General features: G+C 40.7%; 2 protein-coding genes and 1 pseudogene across 3 annotated transcripts; 2 read left to right on the top strand and 1 right to left on the bottom strand.

Annotated features, from left to right (window-relative positions):
• Positions 1 to 588: 588 nt before the first annotated feature.
• Positions 589 to 18,003, bottom strand: LOC111659081 (uncharacterized; annotated as a pseudogene). Its single transcript, XR_015437598.1, has 6 exons — positions 17,563 to 18,003; positions 15,629 to 16,736; positions 13,289 to 13,500; positions 11,773 to 12,901; positions 2,699 to 2,873; positions 589 to 2,243 (listed from the first exon to the last, which is right to left on the bottom strand). The product of XR_015437598.1 is annotated as an uncharacterized LOC111659081 (transcript).
• On the top strand, positions 3,588 to 9,459 carry LOC111659061 (uncharacterized). The gene is made up of 2 exons (XM_023411875.2): positions 3,588 to 3,870; positions 5,233 to 9,459. Exons 1-2 carry the CDS (start codon positions 3,696 to 3,698, stop codon positions 8,574 to 8,576), a joined length of 3,519 nt encoding a protein of 1,172 aa, XP_023267643.1. The 5' UTR covers positions 3,588 to 3,695; the 3' UTR covers positions 8,577 to 9,459.
• A 1,672-nt stretch (positions 18,004 to 19,675) lies between the features above and the next one.
• Positions 19,676 to 21,082, top strand: LOC147818799 (uncharacterized). The gene is made up of 2 exons (XM_087175520.1): positions 19,676 to 19,751; positions 19,834 to 21,082. Exons 1-2 carry the CDS (start codon positions 19,676 to 19,678, stop codon positions 20,739 to 20,741), a joined length of 984 nt encoding a protein of 327 aa, XP_087031646.1. The 3' UTR covers positions 20,742 to 21,082.
• The last annotated feature ends 1,099 nt before the right edge of the window (positions 21,083 to 22,181 follow it).

Here is a 22,181-nt window from a genome sequence, read left to right as displayed (position 1 = left end):
ATATAAAGTTTCACTTTTGAAAACATTAAAATGATTGATAATTAAAGTCATAGTTTATTTTAACTTAAGTAATTATCAGTGACTTTGCACTGCACCACAGCCTAAAACAGTTCACTTCATGTATTCTGAGTGATGCAGAAAGCACGTTAGCATAATGTGAAAGCTGTGTCTCAATTTTCTTATTTACAAAAGTTTTAAATTTCAGACTTAAAAAAAAAAAAGTCAAATAGTTACTTGTTAATCCTAAACATCGTCCTCTGGGGATGTTTACGTGGTTACTCCTGTTGACACCAGAGGACAGACCAGTCTGCAGCAAGGCGGCCATGATGCCGGGCTGCCCTCGAGGAACACTGGAAGGTGACAAACAAGACAAAAAGGGCCACACACACAGTCCCACCAAAACCTACGACCTAGAAACAGAACACACTTGAGATGTGGACCAGCAGGAGGACCAGGACCAGAGCTGGTAAATACAGGGACAGAAAAATCACACATTACATTCTATATAATATATAATATATATATAATTCTATAAATACATTAATAAATAATTGGAGGATTTCTCTCAGAACAAAAGTCACAACAGTGTTGAAAATGTATCCATTTAATTTGTAATGAAATGTCTTTCATACTGATTTCTATTGTGGAATCAGCACAATAGTAAAGACAGAGTCAGGATTATCAAAACTGTGAAAAACAAAAGTGGCAAACAGTCTGTAACTTTACAAGACTTGGAGGAGATTGCTTCAAAGACGAGGCTGCGACATTAGGTCCTATCCCCTTTCCTAACCACTTTACCTTGACCTTTATGGAAAATTAGGTAAAGGAAAGATGTGAAGGAGAGTTCATATCATACGGATTTAGGAAAAGACAACCACAGTGCTCAGAGTAATGACACTGGGCTACGTAATGATGCAACATCGGATGTTACTGACGTGGGTCTACGTTCACCTGTGGGTTTAACATTTGGATGAAAATTAAAAACAATTAAGCATATTAGCATCAGGCATCAGAAGGGAAAGGCTTAATAAGCAACAGTAAGTACTCATCCAAGGAACCGTGGACGCTTGTATTTTGTTTCTACACATAAGGAGTGGTGGGTTTGATGTGCATTGCTTTCTGCAGAGTGTACTATAAAAACTACCACCAATGCAGTTTTTCAGGTTTCAAAAAAGTTTATTTATTTCATTTCTTCTTTCTATGGGCTTCCAGATGTTTAGTCAAACTTCCTTTTTGTCTGTATCTTTTACCACAAGCAGAGCAAATATATGGTTTCTCTCCTGTATGAATTCTCATGTGCACCTTCAGATTTCCACTTTCACCAAAACCTTTCCCACACTCTGGGCAGCTGAACGGTTTCTCCCCTGTGTGGATCCTCAGGTGCTTCTGTAAACGTCCACTCCATGAAAAGCATTTCCTACAAACTGGACACCTGTAAGGTTTTTCTCCTGTATGACATCTCATGTGTAATTTCAGATATGCCAAGGAGCCAAAGCTTTTTTCACATTCAGAGCATCTATATAATTTGCCAATATTGCATCCCATATTACTTACAGGAACATCATTATTTATTCCTGACTGAAGTTCCCTGGTCTCCTTTGGTTCACAGGAGTCTGAAGCCTTGTCACCAGTACCTGGTTCTAAATGTCTATGTGGATCTGAGTTCCTGTCTGGTACTGGTCCTCCACCGTCCTCTCCATCAGCCTCTGTCTCCATGTGTTCAGCTGAGCTGCTGGCTGGAGGCTCTGCCTCTCTGTTCTCCTCAGTCTGACTCTGATGAAGCTGTGAGGACTGAGCTTTCTCTCCATCATCATCATCATCTTCACACTTCACAGGGACAGGAGTGAATGTGAACTTGGTGATATCAGCCTCCTCCGGTCCTTGAAGCTGCTCTCCCTCCTGACTGGTCCAGAGTTCCTCCTGTTCCTCTTTAATGTGTAGGAGCTGAGTCTGGACCTCCTGGTCCTCCTGGTCCTCCTGGTCCAGACTGGAGATCCACTCCTGCTGCTCAGGGGGAAGCTCCTCGGTCCTGATCAGAAGCTGCTGGACGTCTGCAGGACATGCTGAAACACAGACACACACATTGTGGAATTGTCCTTGAAGCTGCTCTCCCTCCTGACTGGTCCAGTCCTCCTGTTCCTCTTTAATGTGTAGGAGCTGAGTCTGGTCCTCCTGGTCCTCCTGGTCCAGACTGGAGCTCCACTCCTGCTGCTCTTCTTTACACACCAACAGTTGCTGGACGTCTGCAGGACAGAGTGAAACACAGCCCCTGAGTATGTAGGTAAAGTGACCTTGATCTTCTATCTAATCTAAAGTGATTATTATTTTCAGCCCTCATAGTCATGTTCATACCTACTATAAACTTGGTAATGGTGTTTTAATTACTGCTACAAAAACTGATTAATTAGCATTAATATATTAATAATGGTACAAACTGTGTGAATATTAGTCGTGTAAGTATTAAGTGGAGAAACGTGTGCTCCTCTCTACAAAGAGATCTGAGTGACTTCATGATTGATCGTGATCGTGATTGATTGTTGACAGTCTGAGGCTTGTCCGCTGTGAAGCTTTAGCAGGAGCTAACAGCTGCTAACAGCTGTATGTGGACGGTTTAGCTAACGTTAGCTTAGCATTAGCTTGGCACTGACTCCCTGGGTCATCTGCAGAGCAACAAACATGCAGGAGAAAGAAAACGAACCTCTCTGCTTTATCTCAGGTGTCTGAACCACATCCAGCATCTCGCGATGGCGGCGGGTGATCTCCTCTTCATACTCGGTTATTGTTTTCTCAAAGTGTCCGAAGATCTCCTCCACAGCCGCGGTCAGCCGCTGGTTGACGAAGACCTTCAGACTCTGGAGTCTGGACATTTCACAGAGTCAGGAAACAAAACACTGACGCGTTTATTACTGTTAAACTCTGAATGTTTCAGTCCTTCTGTACCTGTAAATACCCGACAGTCACGTCTTCTTTGAAACGATCACTTCCAGGTCACGTTTCAAAAATAAATATTATAGTTTTATAGTCACATAAAAACACTTGTTAAGTCTGATTGTATTTTCTAATGGATCTCTAATGGATCTTTCTAATCTTTCTAATGGAAATAGAAATTGAAAGTGTGACATATTAAAACTCTTAATTCCATCAATGCATAAATTAATATGATTTTTAAGTAAGATGACAAGTTGTAAAACGACAGCAGTAAAACCTCATTGTGAATTTGTGTCATATTTTACTCTACAACATAACAAATAACTATTTTAATTTTTTTCTCCTAGGCTTGTCATAGCAGCACTTCTTCTTCTTTATTATTATTATTATTATTATTATTATTATTATTATTAATAATATAGTAGAAGCAATAGTAGTAGAAGTAGTAGTGTATTTTTTATAATAAGGAGAAGAACAACAATCAAATTCAGGTCTTAGGGCTGAAATATAAAATAAACTTAAGCCTATGGGGTTTAAATGTAAAAAAAAAAAAAAAATAAAAAACCCACAATGGATAAAACGAGTTTAAAAACGTTGACAACTCCCCACTTTTATTCTGAAGGCCAGGAGTGTAGCGGAAGTTTCGTTTAGTTTCCGGGTCTTGGTGGTTGACTGGCGGAAAGCAGCTAGCTGTATGAGCCAGCCTGTGTAGATACGAGAAAACAGCCTCAATGTCTTTGTCTCTTTGACCCTTCGCTTTTTGGAAAATGGCCAGATTTCAGGATATTAAAGAGTCATTCAAACAGCGGCTGCTGACCACGGTTAGCAAAGATATGTTTGGACATTTCGAGAGAACAATATCCGAATATGAAAAGGAGATCGACCGTAAACGAAAACTACTGGACATGGTTACAAAGCCCAACTTAAAGCAGCGGCAAACAGGTGAGTTTTCTTCTCTACTGCTGGAAATGTGTTTATTGCTCTACTAATGTTGCATGCACTAGGTGCTAAACTAAACTGGCTCCAGCATCCACACACAACACTGTTAGCCGCAGCTAGCTTCTGCTATAAAGTTTCATTTAGTCCTTAGGAATCAAAGACCCTACGGTGTTTTGATATATATACATATATATATATACATATATATATATATATATATCGATGACTCAGCATGGTAAAGGCTTTTTGTTGGAGCTGCAAGTTTTCTGTGAACACTTTGGTTTGAGTCACATCAGTTTTTCTGTGTGGTATGGCCAATGGTTGTAAACACTACAATACACATGAATGTATTTGCACTGAGCAGCAATGGAGTTGTCATTTCAATTGTTATACATAAAAATCACAGTTGGGTTACTAAAAACTACTGCCCACTCATTGATTATTACTACAACACCTACTAACAACAACACTTAACACACTGTGGATTGTCAAGTCATTTATCACTCTTTTCCGCTACGCAAACTTAAGGATCTGTAACCTGGAGCTTCTCTTAACCTGAATTTGAAAGAACATGTGAGGTGTGGGGCTCTAGCTTCTGTTTTTACAAGCCACAGCACTTCGGATATATGTCATTGAAAAGGTGACACTTCAGATACCAGGACAAACAATATCTTGATGATGATGGTAATTGAGTGCTGTTCAGTTAAGGGACTGACATCAATGGAAAAAATTAATTATACTTTTAATGTAGAGAACAGGCTGCGAGATGCAACACATTCATTTATGAGGTTGTTTTTCTATAAAAGAAAATTAAATAATGTGATATGACCTCACTACTGCAGCATGATTTTCAGGCTCCACACCAACTTTTAACATTGGTTAAGTACAATTTTGAGGTTGTTGTACTTTACTTGAGTATTTCCATTTTCTGCTACTGTACACTTCCACTCCTACATTTATTTCACAGCTTTAGATACTTTTAAGCTGAAGATTTTACACAATGGTTAATATAACAAGCTTTTAAAATACAACACACTATTAAAGATGAAACCAGGGGTTTCTGACCCTTTTGGCTTCTGGCTTCTCAAACATCAGTGTAGTTAGGTCACAGTTCAGATGTCTGTGTTGTTAACAGCTCCACCAAACAGTGATTTTCCCCTCTAAACCAAACCAGGGCTTCTACTTAAATAATTCAACTACATGTTGCTGCTGATTCTCTTGTACTGTAGTAGGGTTTTTCATGCAGGACTTTATGATGGAGTATTTTCAATACTCCATTACAATGGAATACTTGTACTTGTAATGGAGTAAAGGATCCAAATACTTATTTCACTCCTGGTTTCTCTGTGTTTGTGTTTTTATCAGTGTGTCTTGCAGACGTCCAGCAGCCGATGACTGAAGAAGGGGTTCCTACTGAGAAGCAGGAGAGGAGCTCCGGACTGGACCGGGAGGATCCAGAACCCTCACACACACAAGAGAAACTCTGTTTTATTCAAGGACAGACAAGTGAAGATGGAGAGGAGGACTGTGGAGGATCAGAATCAAACAGAGACTTGGATCCAGCTTTGTATTCACAGCCAAACACTCCTGAACCTGAGAGTGATGACAGTGATGAAGACTGGGAGGATCCTGACAAAAAATTTCAATGTTCCAAATGTGGTTTTAGATTTCCGAAATGGTCACGTTTGAAGAAACACATGAGGGTTCATACAGGAGAGAAGCCTTATAGTTGCTCTTTGTGTGGCAAAAAGTTTGCTACAAAAGCAAGTATGGACTACCACTTGAAAATTCATTCAGGAGAGAAACCATTCGATTGCTCGGTTTGCAGTAGAAATTTCAGAGATAGAAGCACTTTAAAATACCACATGTTGATTCACGCAAGGGTAAAACCATACAGTTGCAGTGTTTGCAACAGAAAATTCAGGCGAGCGACGTCGCTCAAGATCCATAAGTGTGTGAACAAACCAATGAGCTGCTCTGAATGTGATGAAACATTTCCTAACAAATCCCTTCTGATGACCCACAAGAGAACGCATAAGGACAAGAAGCTACTTACATGCACAGTTTGTGGTTTACAGCAAAAGTTTAAATCCCAGATGAAGATACACATGAGAAGCCATACGGGAGAGAGACCATACAGTTGCTCAATCTGTGGAAAGAAATTCACACAAAGGGGAATTATGATGCAACACATGGCAGTCCACTCAGAGGTGAAACCGTTCGAATGCACTGACTGTGGCAGAAGGTTCTTTTGGCACTTTCAGATCAAAAAACACAGGTGTTCTCAAAAATCACAGCAAATCAAAACAGGCTTTACTGGAGGGAACTGTGGAGGATCAGAACCGGCCAAGAACCTAGCTCCAGGTACACCTTTAAAACCAGTCCCAGCTGTTGACATTGATTTCTGGAAAGATACCAGGCAGCATCAGTCGGGTATCACTTATCAGAGGATAAAAAAAGTCACTGCAAATGATGGAAATAATACCGGAAAGGAAACCGTTAACTGCTCTGATGACAACATTAAAACTGAACCCAAGGATGATGAACGTGTTGACAGTGATTCGTGCAAACAGAACAATCAACGAGAGTCGGGTTTAAAAGATGAAGACGTTTCTGTGAGTGAGGAAAGATTTAATATTGACATGAAACCATTCAGCTCTTCTCATTCTCATCAAAAATCAGAGGGCAGTCACAGGCTACAGACACACCTGATGTGTCATGTAGGAGAAAAACAATTTAGTTGCTGCTTTTGTGGGAAAGGATTTAAAACAGGAGGATATCTGACAAAACACATATCTGTCCACACAGGAGAGAATCTACTCACATGCATAATTTGTGAGAAAAGCTTTACCTCGGAGTTCGAACTCATTAGCCATGTCTGTGTGGGCTCCACAGAGCTTTCTAAAAGGCCAACGAAGGAGCAGAATACTGCCAACTGCAACTTCAACTACAGCTGCTCTCATTGTGGTCAAGGATTTGAGCGAAAGCGCCAACGACAGGAACACATGAAAATTCACACAGGAGAGAAACTGTTTAGTTGCTCAGTGTGTGGTGAAGGATTTGCCAAGCGTGCAAGTTTAACATTACACATGGTGTGTCACACAGTGGAGTCTCTCCACTGTTCAGTTTGTAACACTGAATTTAGTGACAGAGAGTCATTAGTTCAGCACATGAGGATCCATACTAGACAAACACAATTTAATTGTGAAATTTGTGGTAAAGAATTTGCATGGAGAAGAAATCTGACAAGACACATGGAAGTCCATGCAAAGGAGGAACATCACGGCTGCAGTGACAGAGAATCAACCAGCCATGATGAGCTCAATAACCATGGGTGTGGTGGCGAGTCCTCACAGAGTCAGACTGAGGAGAACAGAGAGGCAGAGCCTCCAGCCAGATGCTCAGCTGAACACATGGAGACAGGAGCTGATGGAGAGGACGGTGGAGGACCAGGACCAGACAGGAACTCAGATCCAGACAGACATTTACAACCAGGATCTGATGACAAGACTTCAGACTCTTCTGACCCTCAGACTAAAGATAGTCATTTTTGGAAAGAGACCATGCAACGTTGGTCAGATTCAAACTGTGTAAAAGATGAAGTGTTTGAAAGAGAAATGGAATACAAACCTGACCCGTCTTTTAACCATCAGAATGATGACAGGGATTTTTGGAAAGAGAGCAGGAAACCTCTGTTATGTTTAAACTCTCTGAAACATGAAGAAATCTCTCACAGTGATATAACATGTGAGAACTCACACCCCCCACATATTAAAGAGAAGCAGGATGAGGTTCAAGGACCGGAGGAGGCTGATATCACCAAGTTCACATTCACTCCTGTCCCTGTGAAGTGTGAAGATGATGATGATGAAGAAGAAGAGAAACCTCAGGCCTCACAGCTTCATCAGAGTCAGACTGAGGAGAACAGAGAGGCAGAGCCTCCAGCCAGCAGCTCAACTGAACACATGGAGACAGAAGCTGATGGAGAGGACGGTGGAGGACCAGGACCAGACAGGAACTCAGATCCAGCTTGGCAACCAGATACTGGTGACAAGACTTCAGACCCTTCTGAACCTGACACTGACGACAGTGATTTTTGGAAAGACACCAGGACGAGAACCAGAAAGAGTCGATGTCCGTCAGACTCGTTAACACATAATGAAATTGCTGAAGGAGACATGGGATTAGGTTCTGTTGAGAACCGCTTTAGCCGCTCTGATGTGAAGGCGTCAGGGTCCCTGGAGCCGGAGAGTGATGACAGTGTGGACAGTGATTTTTGGAAAGAGAGCAGGAAACCACAGGCAAATTTAAAAAACAATGACGTCTCTGAAAAGGGCATGAGATGTTACACTAAGAATCCGTACAGCTGCCCTGATTGTGGTAAAAGATTTCGCTACATGTGCCAAATGAAGACCCATAGGGAATGTCATGTGGAAGTGACACCATTTGTTTGTCCTGTTTGTTATCAAAAGTTTTCTTATGATTCCCACCTGAAGATGCACATGAGAACTCATACAGGAGAGAAACCATTCAGTTGCCCAGTTTGTGGTAAAAAATATGCACATAAGACAAGTATGCGCAATCACATGGCTGTCCACACTGTTGATAAACGGTACTGTTGCATTGTCTGTGACAAAGGCTTTGCTTGGTATACAGAACTTAAATACCATAAGTGTGTTGGTGAGTCCTCACATGAAAATCAATACTAGGGGAAAAAAACAGGTAATTCCTCAAATCAAAAATCCGAAACAGCGCACACGACTTCACACAGCAGAAATGAATCATGTGAGGCGTTCGTGCCACAAGATTCATTCAGTGGTTCAGAAACATGAGAGTGAAGTTGTAGAGCTTTAGTGATGTACTGGAGCATGAAACCAACAACGAAAGTTAACACTGAGATTCTTACTAATTACTTTTCTGGATAAAGAAGACCAAGATTTTGCTTTTGATTACGGCTGAAAAACAAACCCAAATTACTATTATTTTTTTTTTATTTGTCAGAAAAGGTTTTACATCCAGAAAATGTATTATGTTTTCCTCTGTAACTTAATCAACCGAACTAAAAACACAGAGGAAGATTGATATGATTCATGGTGGCTCCTCTGCAGATGACGATAAAACTAAAACTTGAAACTTGAAACATGAAACTTAATAACCTTCCTATCTACCTCTGTGACTTACTTTATCTTGTTTGTAACCACAATCAAACACTACGCCATCTACAGATATGATCTTCAGTGAGTCTTTCCTGAACTTGAAAAACTGGATTAGTACCCTGACCTGGGAGGAATGTACAACATGAATAATTAGATATTTCTCCTTAATGCCTCTCAGGCCTTTTTTTGTGTTATACTGTATATAAATGAACAGGCTGAATTTTGTATAATTTGATATTCTTTTGTTTTGAAATACGTGGCTGTCAAACAGACTGGGGCGGTCTGGCACCACATAGTTCCTAGAACATTATTCTGTATAATTTTGTTTCACTTGGAAATCAGCTTAAAAAACTGTTCAAGTCATAGCTGTAGCCAGAAGCGCCTCTGAAATGTAACATGATATTCATATTTTAATAAAGTCAAATTCTAAACTGAAGATTTGTATGTTTTTCTTTGAATATTCATATTCAGAGTTAATTAAAGCACTTGTCACTAACATCAAATAAAAATGGTAAAATAGAATTTCAACAGAATTTTAGGCTGGTTTTATTTGTATTGTCAGAAACTTAAAAGCTAAGATTTGACTCTTTATTTATTTATTTGATCTATCATTTATTTTTTCCCTAAAGAGCTCATGCATCTCTGCATCAAGTCTCCGTCTACATAGCAGGTAATTAAAATAGTAACCAACAACAATAAACCACTTATTATTACTGGAAATATTAAAAACAAAACAAAGATTGATCAACCATTCAGTCTGAATAAAATGCTTTTTTAAATGTAGATGTTGCGTCTTCTGGGTGAAAACAGACAAACACTCGACAGCCAAAGAATTTGAAGGAGTCGGGGTTGAAGTGGGTTGTGTGGAAGGACCTGCAGGTACGGGCGGCTGTTGAAGTCCACTGTCAGTAAAGTTACTTTAAGTTCTTCGGCCTGTGTTTTCCGTTTGTGTCCTGCACTTTGTAACCACAGATTCTAGTAAGAAACAAACATCATCATTACTATAAGAATCAGCTTCAGGGCTTCAAACACATCGGGTGGTTTTAAAAAGTCACAGCATCTATTCAAAACTGTGGCTGAAGCTCAAAACAATAAGTGTGTTATTTGTTCCATCTGTATATTCTTGTTAAGATGTGACGCACACAACATGCCCCAGTGAGAAGAATAAAAACCCAACATATAAAATATTATTGTTGATACCAAATATTAATGTTTCTTACTTCTGTAGTTCTGGCTCAGTGTCATTGTGAGCTCGTGATGTGAATGGAGATCGACTCCATAAAATATCACTTTTATTAGCTTATTACTTATTATCAAGTGGAAATGATCATGTGCTCATTTCCATACTATAAACGATTCTGTGGAAACCTTGATAGTAATTTGCCGTGTGTTTTAAAGTCGTTTGTAGTTTGAGCGCTCGGCTGCAGCCTGTGACCCAAACACTGTGATGTCAGGACAGCAACGGTTGTATAAAACAAACCAGAGCTTAAAACTGACTATTTTCCCCTGTCTTTTATGAGAGGGAATTTATTATCTTATATAAAAGTAGATTTTCATACAAGGAGCCTAAAAGCTGCAGGTCAGGAAACAGCTGGACTGAAAAGTGTTGACCTCCTGACCTCCAGTGGTCAGCAACAGTCACTGCAGCTCCAGAGTTGACTCGTCTGACTCCTCTGGCGGGATGCAGAGATAAGATGTAAGTCAGAGAATTCATTATTAGTTCTGTTTGATTCGGTGTCTTTGTGTTAAGATTTTAATAGCACCAGGACATGTCTGTGGATTTTATTATGACAGTCGTTTACAGAATGTTGTTTTGGTCCAGATGTCAGCAGAATCTGCACTTTAATATACACAGTAAAAGCTTGTTTGGTTGGTGGCTGTTTTAATTAGTTTTAATGAATAAAAACTGAAGCTGTGATGTTGTTTACTGAAATGATTGTAAAAAAAAAAAAGACCAGACAAAATGTTTAATGTCACTGTGTCTCCAGTATGAAAACATATTTATTATAATTATAATAAAATAATCACAGAACTTTGTGTCAGATTAGCAAATGTAGGTTGAAGAAAGTTCAAAGCAGTCACGGCTTTGTGACAATTAAGAGCTGATATTAAAGTCTCATACCTGACAGAATGATTCACACAATGTGATGCAGGAAAAAACAAAAAAACAACAAACAAAAAGTGACATGAAAATCTGTCTCATCCACAGGAAAAAACATCAAATATATTTCACCAGAGATGAACCAGTCTTACTCTTAACAAGTCTTAATGACTTAAAGTTATTAATGAGGCTTCATAATCTGACTAACTGTAATGTAGGACTCTTGATTATATAGTTTTTCTGACAGGTGCATTTTGTAGTGGAAACATTTTAATGCAGAAAATTATCACCACAGGTTTTATGTGAACAGAAAAATAACACAGTCAGGTGAGTTACCCAAGGTATATTATGCAAATATCCCAAAACAAAATAAATTAATACATTAAACCTTAAAATGATATTTACCAATATGGTCTTTCCCCAGTAGGCTGAAAGAAAAAAGAGTTTGACACCTGTCGAGCTCTTCTTTACTTCAATACTACGTCACTGAAATATTCAGGGCAGCTAGGGCTGATTTCCGTCTCTGAGAAACTTGATAGATCGACCAGCAGCCACCTACATGGTTTCTCCTGAACAAGGAACGATTTGATGCGTCTCATTTCTGTTTATCTTGAACAATTCAGCTCATCCAGCAACTCTGCAGCTTCATTTACTGCTGTCAACAGCAAAACCTTTACTGCAAACGTTACAACTGAACAGTTTCCTTCCTGTGTGGACTATCATGTGTCCTGTCGGAGTTGCTTTGACTAAAAGGATCTGAGCAGGTGTACGGTTTCTCTCCAGTATGAACTCTAATGTGTTGTGTCAACTTTGATTTGGAACAAAAACTTTTGTCACAGGATGAGCAGTCAAACGGTTTCTCCCCTGTGTGGGATCTCATGTGTGTCACAATGTACTGATTACATCTAAAACGCTTCAGACAAAACGAGCAGCTGAAAGGTTTTTCTCCTGTGTGACATCTCATGTGACGAATTACACTTTCCCTCCTAGAAAATCTGTTTCCACAAACTGGGCAACTGAATGGCTTCTCTCCAGTATGGATTCTCATGTGTGTGTTTCTCAATCTCTGAACTGCATCTAAAATGTTTTTTACAAACAGGACAGGCTAAAGGCTTTTGGTCCTCATGAGACATCATGTGTCTCTGTACAGACCTCTCGTGGCCAAACTCTTTACCACATTTGAAGCAACTATACGGTTTGCTGCTACTATACCAGACCACCTTACTGACAGAGTCTCTTTTCCCACATGGATTTATTTTAACAACTTTTAAACCTGACTGAGGCTCCCTCCAGTCATCGCTGTCATCAGTGTCAGGCTCAGAGGAATCTGGGGCCTTGTCTTCTGTATCTGGTTGAAGATGACTGTGTGGATCTGAGTACCTGTCTGATTCTGGTCCTCCACAGCTGTGAAGCTGTGAGGACTGAGCTTTCTCTTCATCATCATCATCATCATCTTCACACTTCACAGGGACAGGAGTGAATGTGAACTTGGTGATATCAGCCTCCTCCGGTCCTTGAAGCTGCTCTCCCTCCTGACTGGTCCAGAGTTCCTCCTGGTCCTCTTTAATGTGAGGGGGCTCTGGGTCCTCCTGGTTCTCCTGGTCCTCCTGGTTCTCCTGGTCCTCCTGGTCCTCCTGGTCCTCCTGGTCCTCCTGGTTCTCCTGGTCCTCCTGGTCCTCCTTAATGTGAGGGGGCTCTGGGTCCTCCTGGTCCTCCTGGTCCAGACTGGAGCTCCACTCCTGCTGCTCCTCTTTACTCATCAACAGTTGCTGGACGTCTGCAGGACAGAGTGAAACACAGATACACACAAATGAAAACTGTTACTGAAAGTTTTATTCAGCAGAAGCGTGTGAAGTGAGGTCCAAACGTGTGAGAAACTATAGAAGAAACTCACTGAAACACACACACTGTTTCTCATAGTTGAGCAGGACTGAGTCTTTACTGCCCACCTCCACCCATCACGTGAGTGATTAGGTCACCTGACTGATGGTAAGCTGCCTGAGAAGTTAAATGAACCCTCCACCAGTCTGTAAGAACTGGTGCAACTTCTTCAAGAACCTGAAGCTGGTCCAGTTCTATCCTACATTATCAAACAATTAAGTTCAAAATATGGGGTAGATTATAAACTGATTGTGAACAGGTGGGGAATATGAGGAGAACTAACCTGGTCTGTGCAACAGAACCTGATGGCTGAAAACAGTGTCCAGTAGTTTCTGCTGCCGCTGGTTCTCCTGTTCTGAACGACATAGTTCCTCCTCGTACTCCGCTATGGTTCTTTCAAACAGAACAAAGATCTCTTCAGCAGCTGCACTTAGTCTCTGCTTCACCAGAGCTCTCAGCTTGTAGACTTCAGACATGTTCACACAACCACACACACTCCGTCACTAACATCTGTGCTCTCCACCACACACTCACTCTGACCAGCTGTGCTGCTGCTGCGCTCCGCCGGGCTGCTTCCAGCTAACATGCTAAGCTAACTCCAGTAGCTCTGTAGGAAACCGGGAGATGAGCTCATTGAGAGAGACGGTCCGGTCAGATCTTTACTCACACACACAGATGCTCTGACGGCTCTTTATACTCACCAGATGTTATACAGTACCTGTGTAAAGGTACCAGCTGTGACGGTAAACGTTTCCGGTGATATTTGATTGCTGACTTTCTAAATAAAAGTCCAAGATCTAAACGGACGTTTAAAACATTACGATTATTATAGATGTCTTTTGTTGTGGCATTATTATATACACAAAGCAGATTGTTTATCTAGCCTTGTTGTTATTATTACATGCTAAATAAAAGACTTTAAAAAATGTTGCTGGTGCAGTCAATTCCGTCACATTGTTCATCAGTGATCTGACTTTCTTTTAAAATCCTGTTTTTATTGTTCACACTTATTCCAGTTAATCATCATATTGCAGTTTTCTTTTTCTCATACTCATTACAGAGCAATGACAAGTTAATTTCACAAATGTAAAACATCCTGCTCACATAATACATTATAATTCTTTTAAACAATTTGGTATCCTCATAAAATATTTTTTAATGATATGTTTGCATGTTTACAAGGGCTAAATTCTTCAATATTAATACTGGCCTTAACAATCCAGTGGATTAAATTACCTTAATGTATCAATTTATTGTTATTATTTTCCATTTATACATTTCTATTTTTTTTTAGTTCTGATTTTTCAGATACAGAACTTACTGTAATGCTCAGAAGTTCAGCATTTATTTGGAAGGCTAAGAGGAAATAGCACTGGAAGTGATTCTCTAACCATACTTTACCATCCCAGAGTTGACATGATCAATGCATTGAATTAGTTTATCAATAGGGCTGATGTCATTAGGTGATAACAAATTGTACAGCTATGTATCGTCACAATAGCCATGAAAATCAATGCCATGTTCTCTGATGATCTTTCCAGTGGCATCATCCAGAGACTGAACCACACGGTCCCAGAACCGAGCCTTGAGGAACCCCACGTTATGCTAGCGTTCGCCGAGACAGACCAACAGACCGATGGAGACAGAAAAGTCTAAAACTAGTCTAAACAGTCTAAAACTGAGAGGCCAGCACAGTTCTGTTATCTGTTAATAAGGACATCATGATCGACTGTATCAAATGCATTTAAGTCTAAAAGTACCAATACTGATAGTTTAATGAGTTTAATGAGTTTAATCAGTCTCAGCTCATTCAGTACTTTAACCAGCACCCTCTCGGTGCTGTGGTGAGGACAAAAGCCAGATCATAACTTGTCAAATACACATCTGAGATGTAGGTAAACATTTAGCTGTTTAAATACTAATTTCGGAGCAATTTTATTTAAGAAGGAAAAATTTGAAATCAAGGTTTTATCAGGGTTCCTTTTCTTCAGGAAGTTTCACAACAGCAGTTTCCAGTTCCTAGGAGAAAGTACAAGTCAGGATTTCATCCTCTAAAGAATCAAACACAGCCTTACAAAGACTGTGGGGATGGAGATAAGTGAGCAGGTGGAGGGTTTTAGTGGCATTATTTCTTTCTTAAGTATTTCTCTTGTCGACAGCAGCAAGATCATTCACAGCAGTCTGAGGTAGAGGAGAAGTGTCCAAAGACAGGCTCGTGCACATTTAGGTCCAACCTGATCTTTTTTAGTCTTGTGTCGAAAATTTGCAGTGAACTCTTCACATTTTGATAATGAAGTGATAAAAGTGTTTGGAGCTGGATTTACAAGGTTGTCAAGTGTTTGGAAAAGAATTATTGGATTATTATGATTTTTAGAAACCAGTTTGTCTTGTTTGTTGAAGTTAGTGAGGTACAGAACAGTGACATATAATTCAGCACACCAATGTCTTTGGTGTTTATGATTAGGTCTGATCGAACGAACAGGAAACCAAAACTAATTTCTCGGGGACCATTTATTATGTTACACATTCTTATACGTTCATGTTGTTCTTGCTCTAACCCTTCAACACTCATGTCAATCAAAAGATGGGCAGTAAGAAACATTAAACTGTCGCTCCACAGCTTCATTTACTGCTGCTGCTCTCTCCACTACACTCATGTCTTTTAAACTGTGACTGCCATGTGAATCCTTTGTCACAAACACCGCAGTTGAATGGTTTCTCCCCAGTGTGAGCCGTCATGTGTCTTGTTAGATGTCCCTTTCGTGAGAATCTCTTTCCGCAAACTGAGCAAACAAAAGGTTTCACCCCAGTATGGATCCTCATGTGCTGAACCAAAGTGTGACGCTGAGTGAAGCTGGTGTTACACTCTGAGCAGGAAAAAGGTTTTTCTCCTGTGTGAATTCTAAAATGTGCCACCAAGTCTGAGCGCTGCCTGAAGCTTTTACTGCAAAATGAACAACAAAATGGTTTCTCTCCGGTGTGGACTCTCATGTGCTTATCCAAAGACCAGCCATGACTAAAACTTGTGTTACAAACAGAACAGCTGAAAGGTTTTTCTCCTGAATGACACCTCATGTGAGCAATCAAGTGTTCTCTCCGATTGAAACTTTTATCACAGAATGAGCAGCTGAATGGTTTTTCTCCTGTGTGACATTTCATGTGTCTTTTCAGATTTGTCTTTAGGCCAAATGTTTTACCACACTCTGAGCAAATATATGATCCCTTGTCAGTATTATGTACAATATTCTTCATAGAGTTTAAACCAGACTGAGGTCCTCTGGTCTTGGTCCAATCATTGTCACTGACATCAGTCTCAGAAGAGTCTGAAGTTTTGTCTTCACTAACAGGTTGTAAATGTCTGTCTGGATCTGAGTTCCTGTCTGGTCCTGGTCCTCCACCGTCCTCTCCATCAGCTTCTGTCTCCATGTGTTCAGTTGAGCTGCTGGCTGGAGGCTCTGCCTCTCTGTTCTCCTCAGTCTGACTCTGATGAAGCTGTGAGGACTGAGGTTTCTCTTCATCATCATCATCATCATCATCATCTTCACTCTTCACAGGGACAGGAGTGAATGTGAACTTGGTGATATCAGCCTCCTCCAGTCCTTGAAGCTGCTCTCCCTCCTGACTGGTCCAGAGTTCGTCCTGTTCCTCTTTAATGTGAGGGGGCTCTGGGTCCTCCTGGTCCAGACTGGAGCTCCACTCCTGCTGCTCCTCTTTACTCAGCTGCTGGACGTCTGCAGGACAGAGTGAAACACAGACACACACACTGTGGATAACTATTTTCACATCACACCACATCAGCTGTGAAGATGAGTTTGATTAAGATTTCCATGACTGATATTAATAGTTTTATCTATTATTAATGCATGTCAGTAAAAGACCAAAAAAGTGAGTAATAACTGTATGTAAATCAGATAAGTGATGGTACAGTTTTATGTCACGTAAAGCCTGAGATGTGTAATCATCTGGAATGATATATCAGCTAAATATGGCCTTTATACAAATATGCTAAAATGGTTGATTATAAGTTTATTTTTCAACTGTACCATGTTCGTCTCAGAACACGTCTCAGTCACAAGTCTCAGTCACAAGTTCTTCAATGTAATAAAAGGAGCTTAATCAATAAATAGTTGTTATATAACATATTTCTGCTGGGGTGTTGTGTTTAGAGATGATGGGACCTGGGGGTTGACCTGGATTGGGTCATGGTTGGTGCCTTAACCTGTAGGTCACCAGGGTGCATCTGTGTTATGAGCTTATTATCACCATAGACTTTATATAAAAATATATCACACATTATCTGCTTTGTTTGTATTACTCTCATGTGCCAACACCAGCCTCAGGTCTAGTATCTGTCAGGATCCTCTCTGGCTTCGTTCACAGAGGAGTTTGTCTCCCATATTTACCGTGAAGTTGTATTATCTATTACAGTGTCACCCTTCATTAGAGATTGGCAGCATCAAAAACATTTTATTATGGTTCAACAGCGGCGATGTTACGAGGACGTGTGGCTCCTCAGTGTTGATGACCGCAGTCAGCAGCTTCCGGCGGCGCTGTTACCGTAAAGCGCAGAGTACGGCCGCTCTCCCGCCGCTCCGCCCGCAGTCAGTCTCTGCTTCACCACAGCTCTCAGCATGTGGACTTCAGACATGTTCACACAACCACACACACCCCGTCACTAACAAACCCTGCTCTCCACCACACACTCACTCTGACCAGCTGTGCTGCTGCTGCGCTCCGTCCCCGCCGGGCTGCTTCCAGCTAACATGCTAAGCTAACTCCAGTAGCTCTGTAGGAAACCGGGAGATGAGCTCATTGAGAGAGACGGTCCGGTCAGACAGATTTATCCACACACACACAGGCTCTGGCGGCTCTCCCGGGTTGTTCATCAGAGGCACTGAGAGAGGAGCGCGGGGCTGTGCTCACACGGGGATCCCGTTCAGCCGCCATCTTGCTCATTTTCTTCTTTGGGGTCTTACGCCAGCTGGGGTCGTTTACGTTGTTCTGCTGCCCCCTCTGGTTTTAATAGTTCACTACAATCCTGTAGTCCAGCTGCTTTCAAAGCCTAAAGATCCATTTTCTCTCCTCCACCATGTCTCCACCCTCCATGGTCTCTGTAGACCTGTAACTACTGTCCTTTCTTCTTCAGGTGTCCTCCATGTCTTTTTAACACTCATTACTGACCAGTTGGATGTTTAAAATTATAAAAAGATTTATAAAACATTATAAAAAGAACTATTCATGTTGCTGTGTACAATTCTTAATTAATCACTCTTCTTGTTGGTTATTTCTAACCACTCCTGCTTTATTTTGTATTTCATATATCAACTGTTTCCACTGTTTGATTATTTCCCTCCAAACTACAGACGGACCACCACAGTCAAGACAGCAGCTTCCAGGACAGATGTGCCAAGCTTCAAAATAAAAGTACACCAATACCAAAAGTCCAAAAGTCAGAGACCACTGCTCCAGAATGTGAAGATAGACATGTTTAAAATTAATTAAATTAATAAGAAAAACATATATTAACATATAGAATTTGTATATGTGTGTTGTTTGATAAACTTGCATGTATAAATTTCACTATGGGTATTTAATATATGTTATAAACTTATATCTTCATATATCAAGAGGATGTATATAATAATAATATATCCCCTTAACAGTGACATCACTCTTGACATAGGGACACATACAGTATGTTATACATTACATTTCTTTATGGGTGAGCACAGCTCAGGGCACTGTGGATTTTTATAGGGTATGATGGATAAACAGACAGATGGGGATTTTATAGTAGTGCTAGTGTGTAAAGCATGAGGCATGAAGTGTTTAGGATGTGCGGTGTCAGATTGTCTGTGGTCTCATCCACAGGTGGTGGTAATGCACCTATAAGCTGGATGCCGACCGCCGTTAAACATGAAGAAGACGAAGAAGAAACGCGCGAACACACCCGACGCATCTTCAGAGTGAGTGTGTGATGAGAGCGCAGTAGTGTGATAGTGACAGAGTGTGTGTGGAGGAAAAGTGTGTGTGGTTGTGTGAACATGTCTAAAGTCTACATGCTGAGAGCTCTGGTGAAGCAGAGACTAAGTGCAGCTGCTGAAGAGATCTTTGTTCTGTTTGAAAGAACCATAGCGGAGTACGAGGAGGAACTATGTCGTTCAGAACAGGAGAACCAGAGGCAGCAGAAACTACTGGACACTGTTTTCAGCCCTTAGGTTTTGTTGCACAGACCAGGTGAGTTATTCCACCTGTTCACACTCAGTTTACAGCTGAATGTTTCAGTTGATTTGGTAAAGTTTGATGATAATATGTTTAATTTTACAAGCAAACAGTCTGTTTTTAAATATCAGCTGAACTGTTGGTATATATATATATATATATATATATACAGTATATACAGAGAGAGAGAGAGATCAGACTCTGTTCCCAGGTGGAGGAAATATCTGAAAACAAGACAGACACAGACACATCTGAGGGGTGATGCATACCAGGCAACCCCCGAAATACTTTTAACGCAAGCTCCTCTCTCACAGCAGTAAATTAGGACATTTGAAAGGACATTTGCTGCTCAGACCAAAACACCAAACCTGGACCAGTGTTTACATTTAAAGATAGATCAAAGCTTCCTGGAGATAAGACCATGGCCTTAATGGCCCTAATGGTCCTAATGGCCCTGATGATCCACATCGGAGACTCCACAGACCCCTCTGAGAGCAGGGGGCTGCTGCCATGCCCTGACTGCTGTATAACCTCTAAGACCCTGTAAAGTCCATTTTTGTTTCAGTGCTAATATAAAACTAGTTATCTGTAATGTTTGTATTTCAGTGTTTGTGAGGACAGAGGAGCTTCCCCCTGAGCAGCAGGAGTGGAGCTCCAGTCTGGACCAGGAGGACCGGGAGGACCAGGAGGACCAGGAGGACCAGGAGGACCAGGAGGACCCAGAGCCCCCTCACATCAAAGAGGAACAGGAGGAACTCTGGACCAATCAGGAGGGAGAGCAGCTTCAAGGACTGGAGGAGGCTGATATCACCAAGTTCACATTCACTCTTGTCCCTGTGAAGAGTGAAGATGATGATGATGATGATGAACCTCAGTCCTCACAGCTTCACAGCTGTGGAGGACCAGAATCAGACAGGTACTCGGATCCAGAAAGACATTTACAAACAGGTTCTGATGACAGGACCTCAGACTCTTCTGATAATGAAGACAGTGGTAATGAGTGGAAGAAGAAAAAAGAACCTCAGTCAGGTTTAAACTCTAAAGATAAGGGGTGTAACACTGAAAAGAAACCATTTAGCTGTTCTGAGTGTGGTAAAAGATTTACCTCCGAGACAAGTATGAAGACACACGTGAGAATTCACACAGGAGAGAAACCGTTCAGCTGTTCAGTTTGTAGTAAAAGATTTAAACAAAAAAGAAGTATGACCAAACACTTTGCCACCCACAGAGGTAACACGCCAATCAGGTGCAGCATTTGTGACAGAAGTTTTAAATGGCTTTATCGGGTCAGGAACCACAGGTGTGTTAGTAAATCCTCACAGCTGAGTCCGACTGAGGAGAGAGAGGCAGAGCCTCCAGCCAGCAGCTCGCCTGAACACATGGAGACAGAAGATTCAGATCAATATTTACAATCAGATACTGATGACAGGACTTCAGACTCTTCTGAACCTGAGACTGAAGACAGTGATGATGATTGGTATGAGACCAGGGAACCTCAGTCTGCTTTAATCTAAAATACAATGAACTCTCCCTGTCGGTGGTGCCAGATGTAACACGGGCAAGAAATCAGTTTCCTGCTCCGAGTGTGGTAAAAGGAAATCTGAGAAACCACACAACACATCACACGGGGAAAATGATACAGCTGAGAAGCAGACACAGCCACAGATTGTTTGAGTTGTGATGATGCTATTTACTCTTTACATTAAGTTTTGAACTGATTTTATTATCGATTCTAAAGGTAAATTGTACCAAAATATTTAAAATGAATTGGGTAGAAATGTTTTTAAACCTGGAGTGTTTTCATCTTTATTTGTCCAGTCACTGTTTTGAATAAATGTACAGTTCTTCTGTGGAAGTTTTTTTCTCTTGATTTGCCTCACTATAACTGCAGATCCACTAAATTCAGCCGACTGGTTCTGAGAAACACTTGATGTGCAGATGACCTGCAGCGCAGTACACAACGGACCGAGACCGAATACATGAACAGAAACAGATGTTACAAACCAACAGGGGAATTAATAACCAGTTTATATTCTATAACATTATTAAAACCAGAATAAGGAAGAAAAAGACCAGAAGTTGAATAAATCCAAAATTAAATATAAAATTATCACAATTGTTATAAAATATAATGGACAGATTGGTCTGTTCAGAGGCACCAAATGTACAGACAGTCCTGTATATGTACCACACCTGTGCTGTGGTGCCCCCTGCTGGACATGTTCAGTGACTTCTCGCAGCCTTAAACACCTGCATCACTGTGAGGCCTGCTCCCTTTTTGTAGCTGAGTACCATGCCAACATCACTACCACACTACTAACACACACATCTGTACTAAGTCAGTTGATCCATAGTTGATCAACAGGAGACGAATCAGAAACTTTTTTGATAATCATTTGAGGTACTTTCAAGTTTCCTAGTTGTAAGTAAAATGAATATCAAAACACAGTCGAGTCAGTTTTCTTTATATAATCCAGTACCACAAATTCCACTCAGTACGCTTTGAACAGCTTTCATTGACCACATGATTAATTGATCAGGAAATAACTGTCCTCAATCTTTACTCAACAATAACACAACCATTCTGCCTTTATATTCAGAGAGATCGGGATCAGTCTAGTCCTTCTTACACATCTGAGGAATCTCTAACAATGTTATCGATGACTCTCCACATTTGAGATTTTTTTTTTACTTGATATTTGAAAATTAAACTGTGGAAAAAATAAGGATATAATCAGATTAAGACGGCAAACGAAAACATGTTCAGCAAAAACGAAATGCGGACAAAGAAGCGTGGGAGTGAATTATAATTTATTCAATTAATCAGCTAGAATAGCTGAGAGGAGTGCCTCGGGGCTCTCTGTTTCGGGTTTATTATTCTTCCGCCAAATTTCGGCGCGTAACTTGTCCCGCAGCTTTGAGAAAACCCCGGTAATATATACATCAAAACGTGC

This window comes from Seriola lalandi, unplaced genomic scaffold (assembly GCF_002814215.2).
Source record: "Seriola lalandi dorsalis isolate HSWRI2012SDOR001 ecotype SW California unplaced genomic scaffold, Sedor1 jcf7180002054472, whole genome shotgun sequence".
NCBI classification, from domain to species: domain Eukaryota; kingdom Metazoa; phylum Chordata; class Actinopteri; order Carangiformes; family Carangidae; genus Seriola; species Seriola lalandi.
The sequence above is the reverse complement of the archived record's forward strand: the minus strand, read 5'-3'. Positions and strand labels throughout refer to the sequence as shown.

What these genes read in the sequence shown, in the direction of transcription:
- LOC111659061 (XM_023411875.2), top strand. Translation starts at nt 3,696, where the DNA reads ATGGCCAGATTTCAGGATATTAAAGAGTCATTCAAACAGCGGCTGCTG. An exon ending in CTTAAAGCAGCGGCAAACAG is followed by an intron (nt 3,871 to 5,232) that starts GTGAGTTTTCTT and finishes TGTTTTTATCAG; the next exon opens with TGTGTCTTGCAGACGTCCAG.
- LOC147818799 (XM_087175520.1), top strand. Translation starts at nt 19,676, where the DNA reads ATGGCCCTGATGATCCACATCGGAGACTCCACAGACCCCTCTGAGAGC. An exon ending in GCTGCCATGCCCTGACTGCT is followed by an intron (nt 19,752 to 19,833) that starts GTATAACCTCTA and finishes TTTGTATTTCAG; the next exon opens with TGTTTGTGAGGACAGAGGAG.